We start from the raw sequence: 12,568 nt of genomic DNA, 5'->3' as shown, positions 1-12,568 counted from the left end.
AGCCTTTTTTGAGAGAAGACCAGCGTGAGTGCGGTGTCTGGGAAGGGCCAACAGTCAACACATGGGCTGAGGAGAGCACGTGCAGGGGCAGCCTTGAGGGCAAAGAAGGCTGATAGGGCAGAGGAGGCAGGGCCAGCCACTCAGGCCTTGGAAGCGGACATGCACACCCACCAGACCCAAAGAGGGAGCTGAGGACAGGAGGACAGGAGTTGCCAACCTGCTCCAGGGTGGTCCGCAGCTGGATGTTGTGGTGCTGCAGCCGGCTCCGGTCAATCTCCAGCCGCGCCACTGCTTCCTGCAGGTGTTCAAGCCTCTGTCCCCATAGCTGCTTCTCCTCCATCTCAGCACTAGGCTCAGTCTTTACTCCAGAGACCTGTGGGAGAGACCTGTCAATCTCACCTGGACAGCCCCTAAGACAGGTGGGAACAGAGAGAGGGCAAAGGACTAATCTGGCAGGTCTAGGCTTCAGGGACCCAATTCTCAGGGGAAGGGGGACAAGTCCCTGGACAGGAGCTCCCTCCTGGGCCATCTTTTCCCACCAGGCCCCCAGCTCACCTCTCCCGGCTGTACGCCTGGCTCTTCTCTGGGCCCCCATTCTGCTCTGCTGGTTGGGCCTGGGCTGTGGAGTCGCTCCTTCTCCAGAGCCTGTCTGGTGAACTCCAACTCATCCTGGGTATCAAAGTGTAGAGCAAAGTCACACCATGACAACCTCATATCCAGACCCACTCCACCTTCCATCCTCAGAAATAAACAGTCTGATGGTCTCATCAGGTTGTTTTATTTTTCCTGGCAACTCTGAGCTATTCCAGTGCAGAACCTTCATTGTCACAGATAGATAAAACAAAGGAGCAGAGAGGGATCTTCCTAAAGCACACGTGGTGGGCTAGTACTAAAACCTGTCTCATTTTAGATCTCCTGTAAGCTAAGCGACAACTTGGAGCAGTAGGTGTTGTGGAAAAAGCATGGGCTCAGGAGTCACATAGAGCCAGTTACTATGTCACTACTTACTGGCTTTGATACTTTGGTCAAGATACGAGCTCTCTCCAAACCCTAACCGCCTCATTTGTAAAATGACTACATGGAGCACAGATCAAGTCCCCTTTAGAGAAACGGGGAAACTAGTGCTGGATAGTTTCTAGGTGCCCTCTGGTTCATAAACGGCAGTGGTCACACGAGAGACAGAGAAGAGGAACGGACGGTACACGTGTGGGTGGAGGCCGTCTGGGAGAGGCGCTCAGCAGTACGAGGCCACACTCCAGAATCAGCCTGCTGAGATCTAGTCCTAGTTCTGCCCTTTACTAGCTGGGTGACCTAGGACAAGTCACTTAACCTCTCTTATCTGCTTTTCCTCAACTATAAAATGAAGATAATAATGATTCCTATTTCTTGGGATTGTTGTGGAGGAAAGCAAGAGTAACAGTACCTAGCATTAAAATAAAAAATGATGCTACTATGATGAAGGGCTGTTTCTGAAAGATGTCCTTGAGTATTTTGGGAAGAGGGGGACCCTGCCCTGAGCTACATTACTGAGTAAATACTGCTCAGTAACCCAGAAGTGTGGGCAGGAAGCTCCGGCCCAGCTATGTATCTGACTTTTTCTGTGCCTGTACGAACAGGCCTGGAAACAGGAAAAGGGTTCCACATATTGTATGCCTTTTTCCTGTGCATTTTACTCATATTATCTCCTTTTGTACTCAAAATGGCTCTATGGGGCTGGTACTATCACTCTGTATTTATCAATGAGAAAACCAAGAGTCAGAGAACTAAAGGCACTTACCTCCGGTCACACAGCTAATAAACTGCAAAACTGTATTTCAAATCCAAGAACTTGGCTCCAAAGTTCATAAATGTAACCCCTTCTCAGCATATTGCCTTTTAACCAGAGCAGAGCTTTTGGGCTTCCCAGAAGGCAAGTCCCTGCAGGGCTGTGTGTCTGAGATGAGGGAAGTGGTTCTCTGGGGCTCGGCCCAGGTCAAGGGGCCAGAATAGAGTCAACTTCCCAGGAAAAATCAGCTGGGTTCCTCTTGGCAAAAGAGACAATGTCCCTCTTTGTCCTATAGTCAGCCCAGCTTTCCTGATTGTCCACTGTGTGCTGACCTTGTGCTCAGTGCTGGGTGTACAGATAACCAAGACATGGCCCTGACCTAAGGTTAAATGCTACACCCTAATGTCCACTTCCTTTGTCAATCAACATTCTACCTGGAGGAGCCCACTTTTCCTAACTGCTAATAACTCCAAAGTCTCTAACTCTAGCCCCAGTGTTATCCTTTAACTTCAGATCGCTTTGCAGACCTGCCCACTGGACAGGGCCCCTTGCATGTCCTACAGGTGCCTCATTCCATTTCCAAAATGAATTCACCATTCTGCTCCTCTGGACAAACCTGCCTTTATCCCACTGAGCAGAAACCTGGGTGTTGTCTTTGATTTCTATCTTTTCTTTACTCCCCTCACCTCTTAGCCAATCAACTTCCAGAAGTCTATGAACCTCTAGGTCCACCCACATGTCTCCACTCACATTTCCTATCTCAGGTCACCATCTCCTCACTGAATTCCATTACAGCCTCCTAGTTGGTCTCCCCAGATCTACAGCTGTTCCACACAGCAGCCTGAGTGACCTTTCTGAATTATATATATCTGACAGTGTCACTCCCCTGCCCCAAATCCTTCATCCACTTCCCACTGCTCAACCAGCTCCTTAGCGTGCTGACAAGCCCTAAATGATGGGCCCCTTGCTGTCTTCTCTTCTCTTGCCAACGCCCCGCCCTATGTCCCAAGCAGCCTGAATTCCCTCACAGATTCCCTCCATGCTCTCTCCTTTCTTTTCCTCTTTCTCCTCCCTCACATGTGCTTGGCTACTTCCTTACTGGTCCCTTCAGATCTAATCTCAAACACCACTTTTACCAGAAGCCTCTTGGGACCCACCCCCAGGAAAGGTCAGGTGTCCCTCTAGTATGCTCAGAGCACACTAAACTTCCCCTATTCAGCACCAATAGTAACTAGGCACTGCATTGTAAGTGCTTTTCCACAAGACTGTGAGCTCCATGAGGACCAAGACTGTGGGTGTCTTACTCTGTTTGAACCCCTCTACACTTGCCCAGTAACCTGGGTCCCACTATGTTGAGGTGCTCATGACCTCAGCTTTCTCACACCCTGAGGTGTAGACAGCCACGAGCCCAGGCAGACCAGGCTCTACCCCCGCACTACCCGCGGAGTGACTCACCCGCAGCCTCTGCTTTTCTGAGTCCCGCTCCAGGACAGAGGCTTGCAGGCACAGGGCTACCTCCTGCAGGCTGCTGACACTGGCCTTGCTCTGGGCCAAGGACAGCGCCAGGTCCTGGGCCTTCTCCCTCCACTCGATCTCCCTGGCCTCCGTCTGCCTCAGGGCTGCCTCGAGACGCTCCAGCTCCCGCTGCAGCCTGGGCCCTGAGGAATCAACTGTTGTAGATGGCTCCTCCGCTGAGGAGGCTTTGTGGCTGTGGGGCGAGTCCTCCAGACTCTTCCTTTGCTGGACCTCCCTCAGCTCCAAGATCTCCTCCTCCTTTTGGGCTAGAGTCTGCTGGAGCTTCCTCAGGCTCTCATGAAGGTCCCTAATCTCTTCCTCTTCTCTCTTGTGCCATGGCTCCTGCTTCTCTGGGGTCACATCCTCTTGGCCCCTCTGGGCCAGAGACTTCTCCAGCAGCTGCCCCTGCTTCCTCTGACGTCTCAGCTCTTCATCCCTCTGGACAAGTGCCTGCTGGAGCTGCTGCACAGCCTCCTGGTGCCGAAGGTCCCGGTCCTGGATCTCACCTTCCTGCTTCCTCAGGGCCTCCTCCAGCTGCCGGGCTTGTGCCTGGCAGGAGTCCAGGGCAGCCTGCAAGGTGGCTGTGCTGGCCTCCAGGTTGCGGCTCAGTTCCGCCTGCCCAAGGAGATGCTGCTCTTTCTCCTGCAGGGCAGCCTGAGCCTTGCTGAGGGCCTCCTGCAGAGCCTCAGCCTGGCCCCGCGCAGCCTCCTCCCGATGCTGGGCGGACTGGCCATCTGCCCGCAGGGCCTCTAGCTCCTGGTCCCGTTCCTTGAGCACCGCCTCTGCTTGCAGCCAGCTGTCCTGCAGGGCCCTGGCCTCCGCCTCGTGCTCCTGGGCCTGCTCAGCACACTGCTGCTGTAGGGCCAGCAGAGCCTTCTCCTGCTCCCGAGACTCAGCCCTTAGGTCACCCAACACCTCTTCCAGGGCCTGTACTCGCTGCCCCTCCATAGCCAGCTCCTCCTGGAGCCTTCGTGCATGTTCCTTGTGGTCCTCAAGCTCTGCCTGGTGCTCTTGCAGTGTCGCATGGGCCTGCTCCAGAGCTCTCTGCAGTGCACCTGCCTTTTCCTTCACCGTCTCCTCCTGCCCCTGGGCCTGCTGCTGCTGCTGCTGAAGAGCCTCGAGCTGCTGGGCCCTCTGGGCCAGGGCCCTCTGGGCCTCTTCCAGCTGACCCTGAAGTGACTGCTCTTTCAGCTCCCCCTGTTCCCTGGCTTCTTGCAGGTGCTGCTGCAGGACCTCAATCTCCTGCTCCCGCTGGGTCAGGAGTAGGCTGGTCTCACCCACCTTCCTGTGTAGGCCCTGGAGCTGCTGCTCCAGCTGGTCCCTGTGCTCCTGAAGCTCCTGGATATGCTCCTGCTGGCATTCCACCTCCTTCTCCTTATCACGCAAGATCAGCTTCATGTGCTCCAGGCTCCCACGCTGAGCCTTACTCTGGCCCTTCCCCTCCTCTGCCCGCTCCTGCATCAGCTGCTTCTGAGAGGCCAGCTCCCGGCCTCGCTCTCTCAAGGCCAGCTTGATCTGTTCCAGGTCCTCCTCTAGGATCTTGGTCTGCAGGGTCCTCTGATCTTCTAGGACCTGGATCCTCTCCTTCAGCAGCACCATCTCCTGATCCCTCCTCTCAAGGTCCTGAGTCAGACGCTCTTTCTGCCTCTGCAGCTCCTCGATCTGGTCTCGCTGGGATGTCACCTCCTGGTCCTTCTCCTGGAGCTCTCTTGCCAGGAGGGTGCTGTGGCTCTCCAGCTCATGGATCTGGCTGCCCTGCACCTGCAGCTCCTGGCTCCTTTCCTCCAGGTCCAGTGTAAGGTGGGTCAGAGCCACCCTCTGCATTTCCCTCTGGCCGTCCAGCTCTTCAATAGTCTTCTGCTGGCACTCCATTTTGTGATGGTTTTCCTCTAGTTCCAGGGCCAGGCATTCCAGGGTAACCAGCTGCTTCTTCAGATCCTGAATCTGTTCCTTCTGGGACTCAATCACTTGGGCCTTCTTCTCAAGTTCTAGAAGCTGATGCTCTAAGATGTTCCTCTGTGTCTCTTGATCCTTTTCGAGCTCTTTGATCTGCTCCCTCTGCAGAGTCAGCTTCTGCTCTCGCTCCTGGACGGCCAAGGGGAGATGCTCTAAAACCGACCTACACTCCTCCAGTTCCTGAATCTGTTCTTGCTGCAGATCCACCTCTTGGTTCCTCTTCTTTAGGTCTAGAGATAGCACTTCCAAAGCAGCCTTTTGCATTTCCCGCTGCTTCTCCAGTTCCTGGATTTTCCCCTGTAGAGTCTCCACCTCCTGTTCTCTTTCAGACAAGGTCTGGGCCAAGAGAGCCAAATTCTCCTGCAGAGCCTTCCCCTGAGCCACCCTCAGCTCGCCCTGCTCCTGCAAGGCTTGGGCTCGCTTGCGCTCACTCTCCACCTCCTCGTTTTTCAGTTTCAGGGCTGAGCGTGCAATCCTCAGGTCTTCCTCCAGGATCCCGGCGGCACTCGCTTGCGCCCTGGCTTCTGCAACAGATGCTTGGAGATGTTCCACCTGGGCAGTCAGGCTCTCCTTGGCTGCCTGCAGTAACTCTCGCTCATTCTGGAAAACAAGATGCAAAACCACCTTAGACGACACTTTCCTGAATCTGTCACTCCAGCACAGGTCCTTCCTCTCCTTCCTCTGTGGCACCAGCACTGTCAAAGATTTGGGCAAAAGGAACTGAGCATTCCACCTAGCCTGATACTATAAAAGAACACCCCTACCACAACCTAGGCTCTGCTGTGCTCAGAAGGGAAGGCCTGGTGCAAACGAGCCATCCCAGACTCTAGTCCTTCAGGGCAAGGGACAAAAATCTCAACCTCAATTCAGAAAAAAGTAATTGAAGGAGGATTCACTGAGGCCTTAATAATGGCCCTCTGGGACGTGGAGAGAGCCAGAGAAACTGAGACACTTGCTGAAGAAAGTTGGGCACTACCTATGGATGGAGTATGAGCATGGGCCAACACGGGCCTGGGAGCTAGAGCCTGGGCCCTGAGACACTTCCTGAAGCAACCCCGTCCCCTAAACAAGTACCATCTTACCTGGGCTTCTATTCCCTGCAGCTCTGCTTGCTGTAGGCGACTCTGTAAGGATGCCACAGTTTCACGCAGTTCCATCAGCTCAGACTCTAGGGAGTTCTGTTTTACTTCCCACTTGGATTTCTCTTTGGGAAGAAGAGAGATAGCGGAGCAAGGCCCATGATTGGGGGTGGAGGAAAGGAGGGATGTAGAGGCAGATGGAAGATGGGGAACAGAGTCAAAGGGGGAAAAGGCCAAGAAGGAGAGGATTACATCTAATTTCACAGAGACATCACCCATCTGCCAGCTGCTCCTGTTTGTCTAGGCTCCCTGCTTCTTCCAAACACATGTGTCTGCTGCCCAGCTCCAGCCCAACACTTCCTCATTATGATCACAGAGATGCTCAACCCTGGATTCCAGACAGGGCTGAGAGCGATGGCATCGGAGGTCCTTGCCAGGCCCCAATTCTATGATTTTGCAGAGGTTCCTAGAGACCAAGGTTGGCTGGGTGCCCTCCATTTCTGCAGCTCTATGTGTGTGGCTCTCAGGCAGCGCTTTTGGATACTTTCAAGACCCAGACCCACTCCCCAAGTTGTCCTCTTCTTCTCTGTAGTAGAGCCTTGACCCTCAAGACCCTCCCTTCTCCTTTCCTTTCCAAATAGTCACCACCCTTTCTAGCCCATGGCTGGCAGATTCCTCCTCCTTCCCATCTTTCAAACAAGCTCATAATCCTTCTGCTGTCAAAGGTCAATCATTTTGAGAACACAGTTGGGGATGACAAAATAATGTTGATAAATAATAAAAGATACAGAAGTTTCATAGTGTTCTCATAAGCCTCGCCTTAGGATGCCAGTTTTTTAATCTGTAGACAGAAAAACAACAACAACAACAAAAAAAACAAAAGCCTAGCCAGCAACTTCCTTCAGTTCATCAAATCTGTTCCTCCTAATCCCTTCATCCAGGATGGCCCTCAAAGGCCAAGGAAAGCAGAAAAATAGTTTATTGGGGTCAACACCCCTCTAAAGATGCCTCTGGGTATTGTCTCACAGTTGTGGGTAAGCAGTAAAGAGCGGCTGCTAGGCCTGATCCTGCCCTTCTGGGCTTCCTGCCTTTCCTCTCTCCTCCCCACAAATCCCCATCTTGCCCTGAGCTTCTCACCTTCCTGGTTCTGGGAGAGCTGTCTCTGCAGAGCCTGCAACTCTGTGTGGACCTGGCTCTTCTCAGCCTCTGTATCAGTGAGACGCTGTTCCAGCTTCTGGGCCTGATCCCTCAGATCATCCTGGGAAAGGATTGGAATTCAAGTTCCTCATCTTCCACAAAGCTACCTAGGTCCAGGGCCTGAGCCCTCTCCTCCCTCTCAGTACCTCTGTCGGGGTCTGCCATTGTGGACCTACTCCCAGATTGCTGGATTATTTACCTCCGAACTCATGTGCATTTGGCTCCTGGAAGTGATGACAGGCTCTGCTCCAAGTAACTGGAGCCTAGGTTCCCCTTCTGACCTGCCTGTCTTTTGAGATGGACTTCCTGCTGAAGTCTTAGCCCAGGGCTGCCTCTCCTCTCCCTTAACTCTTACTTCAAACCTTAGTTCAAAGGTCACTGCTTCCTCCCTCTGACCCTCCCCAAGTCAAAATGTATTGTCCCTTCCTCTTGTTACCATGATTTGCATCTGTTATTGATCCAATTAATTCTATCAGTTCTGATTTATTTTAGGATGCAGTTTGGTTGCTCAGCCACGTCACGAGCCTTCTTAAGGACAGACAGCAGCTCTTTCTCCCTTTTGCCTCCCTAGCTCAGAGGGGCTGGCATATAGGTGGCGCTCAGTTTCTACTGATTGATAGGTCCACTGTGAGGTGGAATTTGCCGGACACTTAGTTCAGTCTTGGGCCTAGAATGTTCTTATAAATGGTAACCTCAGTGATCCCAAACTTGTTGTTTTTTTCTTGGAGGTCTTGGCACCAAGAATAATTCACGGCTGAGAGGAAAATGATGCAAAACAATACCATACACCTGTACAGGGTGTCATGGTTTACAGGGCTCACTTAAGACCCTCACTCATTTAATCTTCACAGCCCTGTGAGGCAGTCATGATTTGCCTACTTTATGAGTGAAACCAAGACCTAGGAAACCAGATTCTTTATCCGTGGTTGCCAAGTAGTAAGTGACAGAGGTGGAACTCATCCCAACTTGATGTCAGGAATAAAACAGGTCAAACTGCTTCACGAGCCTCTCTCGGGGAAAGTGAAGAGTTCGAGGAGGGAGAGTAGAGACACGTACCCGGGCCTGTTGAGTCTTCCGCAGGTCTTGGTGAAGCTTGTGGAGGGCAGATGCCACTGCCTCAGCTGAGAGAGCCGTCAGGAGGGGCCCTCTCTTAAAGAGGATCCTGGCTCCATTCTGGTCTGAAAAAATTGAGGAAATACCTCGTGACCTGGCTGCACTATGAAAAGAAAGAGCCATACCTCCCAGACATGGCCTTGGCCTTCCCACCCATCCCATCTCTCCTTAAAGAACCCCTTCTCAGCAGTTCACTCGTCGTACACTGTCTGCGTACCTGTGTGCCAGGCACTGTGATGGGCTCTAGGTAATGCCAGCTATCATCTGTTAGGCATTTAATAAGTGCAAGGAACTGTATGAGTGATTTTATGTCTATCCTCTCATCAACTCCTTAGAAAAATCCTGAGAGGTAGGTACTTTTATCACCCTCATTTTATAGTTGAGAAAATCAAGCTCAGAGAGGAGAGGTGACTTGCTCAAGAACATACCTCTAGCTAATGGCAGAGCTGGGGTTCAAACTCTGATTGAATTAACTCCAGAGTCTGTGAGCTTAGCCTTGATGCAGTATTGCCTAAGGAACTGCAGTCCCCCTCCTTCTCCCCTGGGAGCTGGGCCTGGCTTTGACCATAGTTCCTGAGTGGCTGCCTCACCTGGCTCAGGGCCCCAGAGGGAGGGAGCAGAGTCTCCCCCGCCACTCAGATCTGGCCTGCTCTCACAAGCAGACCCCAGGGCCTGCTGCAGGACAGAACAGAGGCTGGCCAGCTGGGCCTGGGCCTGGTGCCCAGGCTGCTGCTCTGCAGCCAGCGCCTCCAGCTGGCTCTCCAGGCTGCGCAGTCGCAGCTGGAGTTGGGCTGCCTTGGCTTCCTGGGCCCACAAGGAAGCCCGTAGCTGCTGCTCTGTTACTTGAGATGCCTCGAGCTCCTCCAGCAGCTGTGCTTCCTGGGCCAGAAAGTCAGCCTCCTTTTCCTTCACCTCCTGCTTCAGTAAGTCCACCTGCCAGGGAGGAAGTGTGGTCACTCTGAGCAGGAAGTGAATACCCTCTCCTTGGACCCTCCCAGGCCTCACCCCACTCAATCCCAGTGCAAACCTTGACTGGGGCTGGAAAGGTTTCAGTAGGCTCAGCTCTCCAGCAGGTAGAGAGATCTCTGGAATGAATGTTACCCTAGGTTGGACCTGCATACCTACCTACTGACTCCTAACACGTGGACCTAGGCTATGCACATGGGCTCTGGCCCTGGTCCCCCTGACAACTCTGCCAGCTCCCTGCCATGATTAGAACTCTGCCTGAAACCCTGACACTGAGCCTAATAAGACCATAATAATGACCTAAGAAGACAATAATAATGGATTTATTAAACCATTTATTGGATGCTTACTGTGTTCCTGATGGTTAAGAATTATCATCCTTGTTTTATGGATGAATAAAGTGATGTTCACACAACCAGGAAGGAGGAGAGTTGGGAGTCACACCAGGATGGTTTAACACCCAGACCTGGGTCCTCATCTGTAAGTCTACTGTCCAGCTCCTACCCCCTCATTCTTCCCCTCCTGGTTTCAACTCTCCTCTGTACACAAGGTCTGGGGTTCTGCTGTGCGCAGACCGAATCCCTGGAAATTCTCTTACTGCCACCTACACGATGTGGAGTAATACTTGTCCCCATGCTGAATCCTGCCAAGCAGCCCAGGCACACCTGGCAGTGGCCGTGCTTGAACCAGGCCTGCATGAGCTCTGTCCCTGTGGGCACTATGTTCTGGGTTATTCTCAACTCTGGGTCAGGTTCCCAAGCGCCACCCCGCCAAGTCCTGGCTTCTCCTCCTGCTGGGGCTGCTGATGTCCCAGCATAACTGAGCAATCACCTCCCCCAAATCCAGGAGCAGGCTTCCATCAAGGAAGAGGGCTCCTAGTGGAGTGGAAATACCTGGGTACTGAGCTCTTTCTGCCCTGCCTGGGCCTCCTGCATGTCCTGGCGCAGGGAGCTCAGCTCTTGTTGTCGAACAGAGTCAGCTTCTTGTAAAACAAGGAGTCTCTGTTCTTTCTCCACCAGCGACAGTGTCAGGCTGAAAAGAGAGAGGTCAGAGGGCTATGCATTCTCTCAGGGAATGAAGAACTACCTTTTCTCATCTGACTGCTCTGACATAGCATTAATAATTAAAATAGAAAGAGTAACAATAATGATTACAGTGTAACAATAAAAGCCTCCATTTATTGAGCACCTACTAAGTGCTCCCAGATCCTTCACACAGATGATATCTTATTTCAACTTCAGTATATTCTTCTCTGGCAAATTCCGGAAATATCTATATAATACCTCGAATTCAACATGTCCAATTCTGCCCATTCCCTCTGTACCTCCCTCTCCACAGTCATCCCTACTATGTTTCCTAACTCAGTGAATGGCACCTCTATCCACCCAGGGCCTCAGTTTAGAAGCCTTGACCTTGTCACAGCGGTCTCCCTCCATCCCACTTATATTTACTCTAACAGTACATATAACAGATTCCAGCTCCCCTGATGACCCTTAAACCCCTTCCCTCCCTGCCTTCCCCACTACCCAACTTCCGTCCAGTTTTAGTATCTCTTATCTGGACAACTGTCTACCTCCTACCTTGTCTTCCTGCCTCTAGTTTCATCAACACAAGGATTTCTCCTCCTCAGACTCTGAAAGCACCAAGAAGAGACGCTGCCCTGCATTTTGAGTGGTCTCATCTCATGCCTGAGTTTTCATGTCATGACGATCTCTTCTAATTCTCCATAAATTGGCTTGTGTCGATTTCCCTACTGAAAACCCTCCAATGGTTTCCTACTAAACCTAAAATAGACAAGCTCCTGGCCGTGGCCTGAAAGTCCTGAATGATACAGGCTCGTCTGGCTCCAGTCACATAGCACGTTCAGTTTCACCAAACACCCCCAGCTTTGATTCACCTCTGAGCCTTTCCACACAATTCCTATTCCCACTGCTTGAACTCCCCCACCCCTTTGCATGGCTGGCTCCATTTCATCTTCCAGTGGTCAGTCTAAAAGTAACCTCCTGAGAAATACCTTCCCTAACATCCTACCTAAAATAGATTTCCACCCCTGTCTTGTTTCTTTCTTCTATACCAGGTAACATAGTCTCCAATAATTTACTTTGGTGATTATTTAATTAATGTCTTCCCCACAAAACTATAGCTTCTATTGAGGCAGAGAACGTACTGTCTTTTTTATCGCTATATCCCCAACCCCTGGCATAGTGTCTGGTGTATGATGTGTGTTCTCTAAATATTTACTAAATGAATGAAGTGTGAGTTTTAAAGACAGGGACCACGCCCTCTCCACACAGCTGCCTGTACAGCCCAGAGCTGGAGACATGAGAGGCTAGGTGATCTGAGCAAAGAATTGTCAACCTCACCATGACCCCTGGATCCAGAAAGGCAAAAGCCGACTTCATAGCCTGTCTAGCTTACCTGGCTTTCTCTCTCTCCAGCTCCTTCTGAATTCGGCTACACTCCTGGGCCTCTCTCAGCTTCTTTTGAACCTCCTGGTCCACCAGCCTCTGGGAGTCATCCTTGGAAATCAGCTGAGACTTCAAGTCTTCCACCTGGAAAGTCAAGGGCATGAGGACCAAGAGCAGGAGGCTGGTGCGAGGATGCTTGTCACCTAGGGCTTTAGGATCCTTCTAGGTTTACCATAATGGTCACCAGCCCATTTCCAAAGCTCTAGAGGTTCTGCCAACCCTTACATGCTGTTCTTAACCACCACCCTCCCTCAATACCATTCAGTCTAGACACCTGTCTCTCCAACCTCACATATGCTGTATAAAGGCAGGTACAAATAAAAATCTTGGCTGAATACAGCTCTGCCCAAGGGCCAAGTGACAGACAAGGGTATATATTTTTTGAAATAAGCAATTCGCACACCATCTGATACAGGATTCTGAGGAGGAAAAGCAATTAGAGTAAGAAAATAAATCTGTCATATAAAAATATTGGCTCTACGAGGAGGAATAACAACTGACACTCGGCT

At 51.7% G+C, this 12,568-nt stretch overlaps 1 protein-coding gene across 12 annotated transcripts in view; it reads right to left on the bottom strand.

Annotated features, from left to right (window-relative positions):
- The window catches only part of CEP250 (centrosomal protein 250), a 46,968-nt gene that overhangs the window by 3,721 nt on the left and 30,679 nt on the right, over nucleotides 1-12,568 (bottom strand). For all 12 annotated transcript variants that reach the window (XM_074347203.1, XM_074347201.1, XM_074347207.1 and 9 more), the window contains 9 exons: nucleotides 12,010-12,143; nucleotides 10,485-10,623; nucleotides 9,216-9,558; nucleotides 8,569-8,690; nucleotides 7,453-7,573; nucleotides 6,319-6,440; nucleotides 3,221-5,836; nucleotides 556-669; nucleotides 218-373 (listed from right to left, as the gene is read on the bottom strand). In XM_074347203.1, the coding sequence (XP_074203304.1) occupies nucleotides 218-373; nucleotides 556-669; nucleotides 3,221-5,836; nucleotides 6,319-6,440; nucleotides 7,453-7,573; nucleotides 8,569-8,690; nucleotides 9,216-9,558; nucleotides 10,485-10,623; nucleotides 12,010-12,143 (3,867 nt within the window). The remainder of the gene's footprint in view (nucleotides 1-217; nucleotides 374-555; nucleotides 670-3,220; nucleotides 5,837-6,318; nucleotides 6,441-7,452; nucleotides 7,574-8,568; nucleotides 8,691-9,215; nucleotides 9,559-10,484; nucleotides 10,624-12,009; nucleotides 12,144-12,568) is intronic.

Source organism: Camelus bactrianus, chromosome 19, assembly GCF_048773025.1.
Source record: "Camelus bactrianus isolate YW-2024 breed Bactrian camel chromosome 19, ASM4877302v1, whole genome shotgun sequence".
Taxonomy (NCBI): Eukaryota; Metazoa; Chordata; class Mammalia; order Artiodactyla; family Camelidae; genus Camelus; species Camelus bactrianus.
This window is presented reverse-complemented; position numbering and strand designations above follow the sequence as displayed.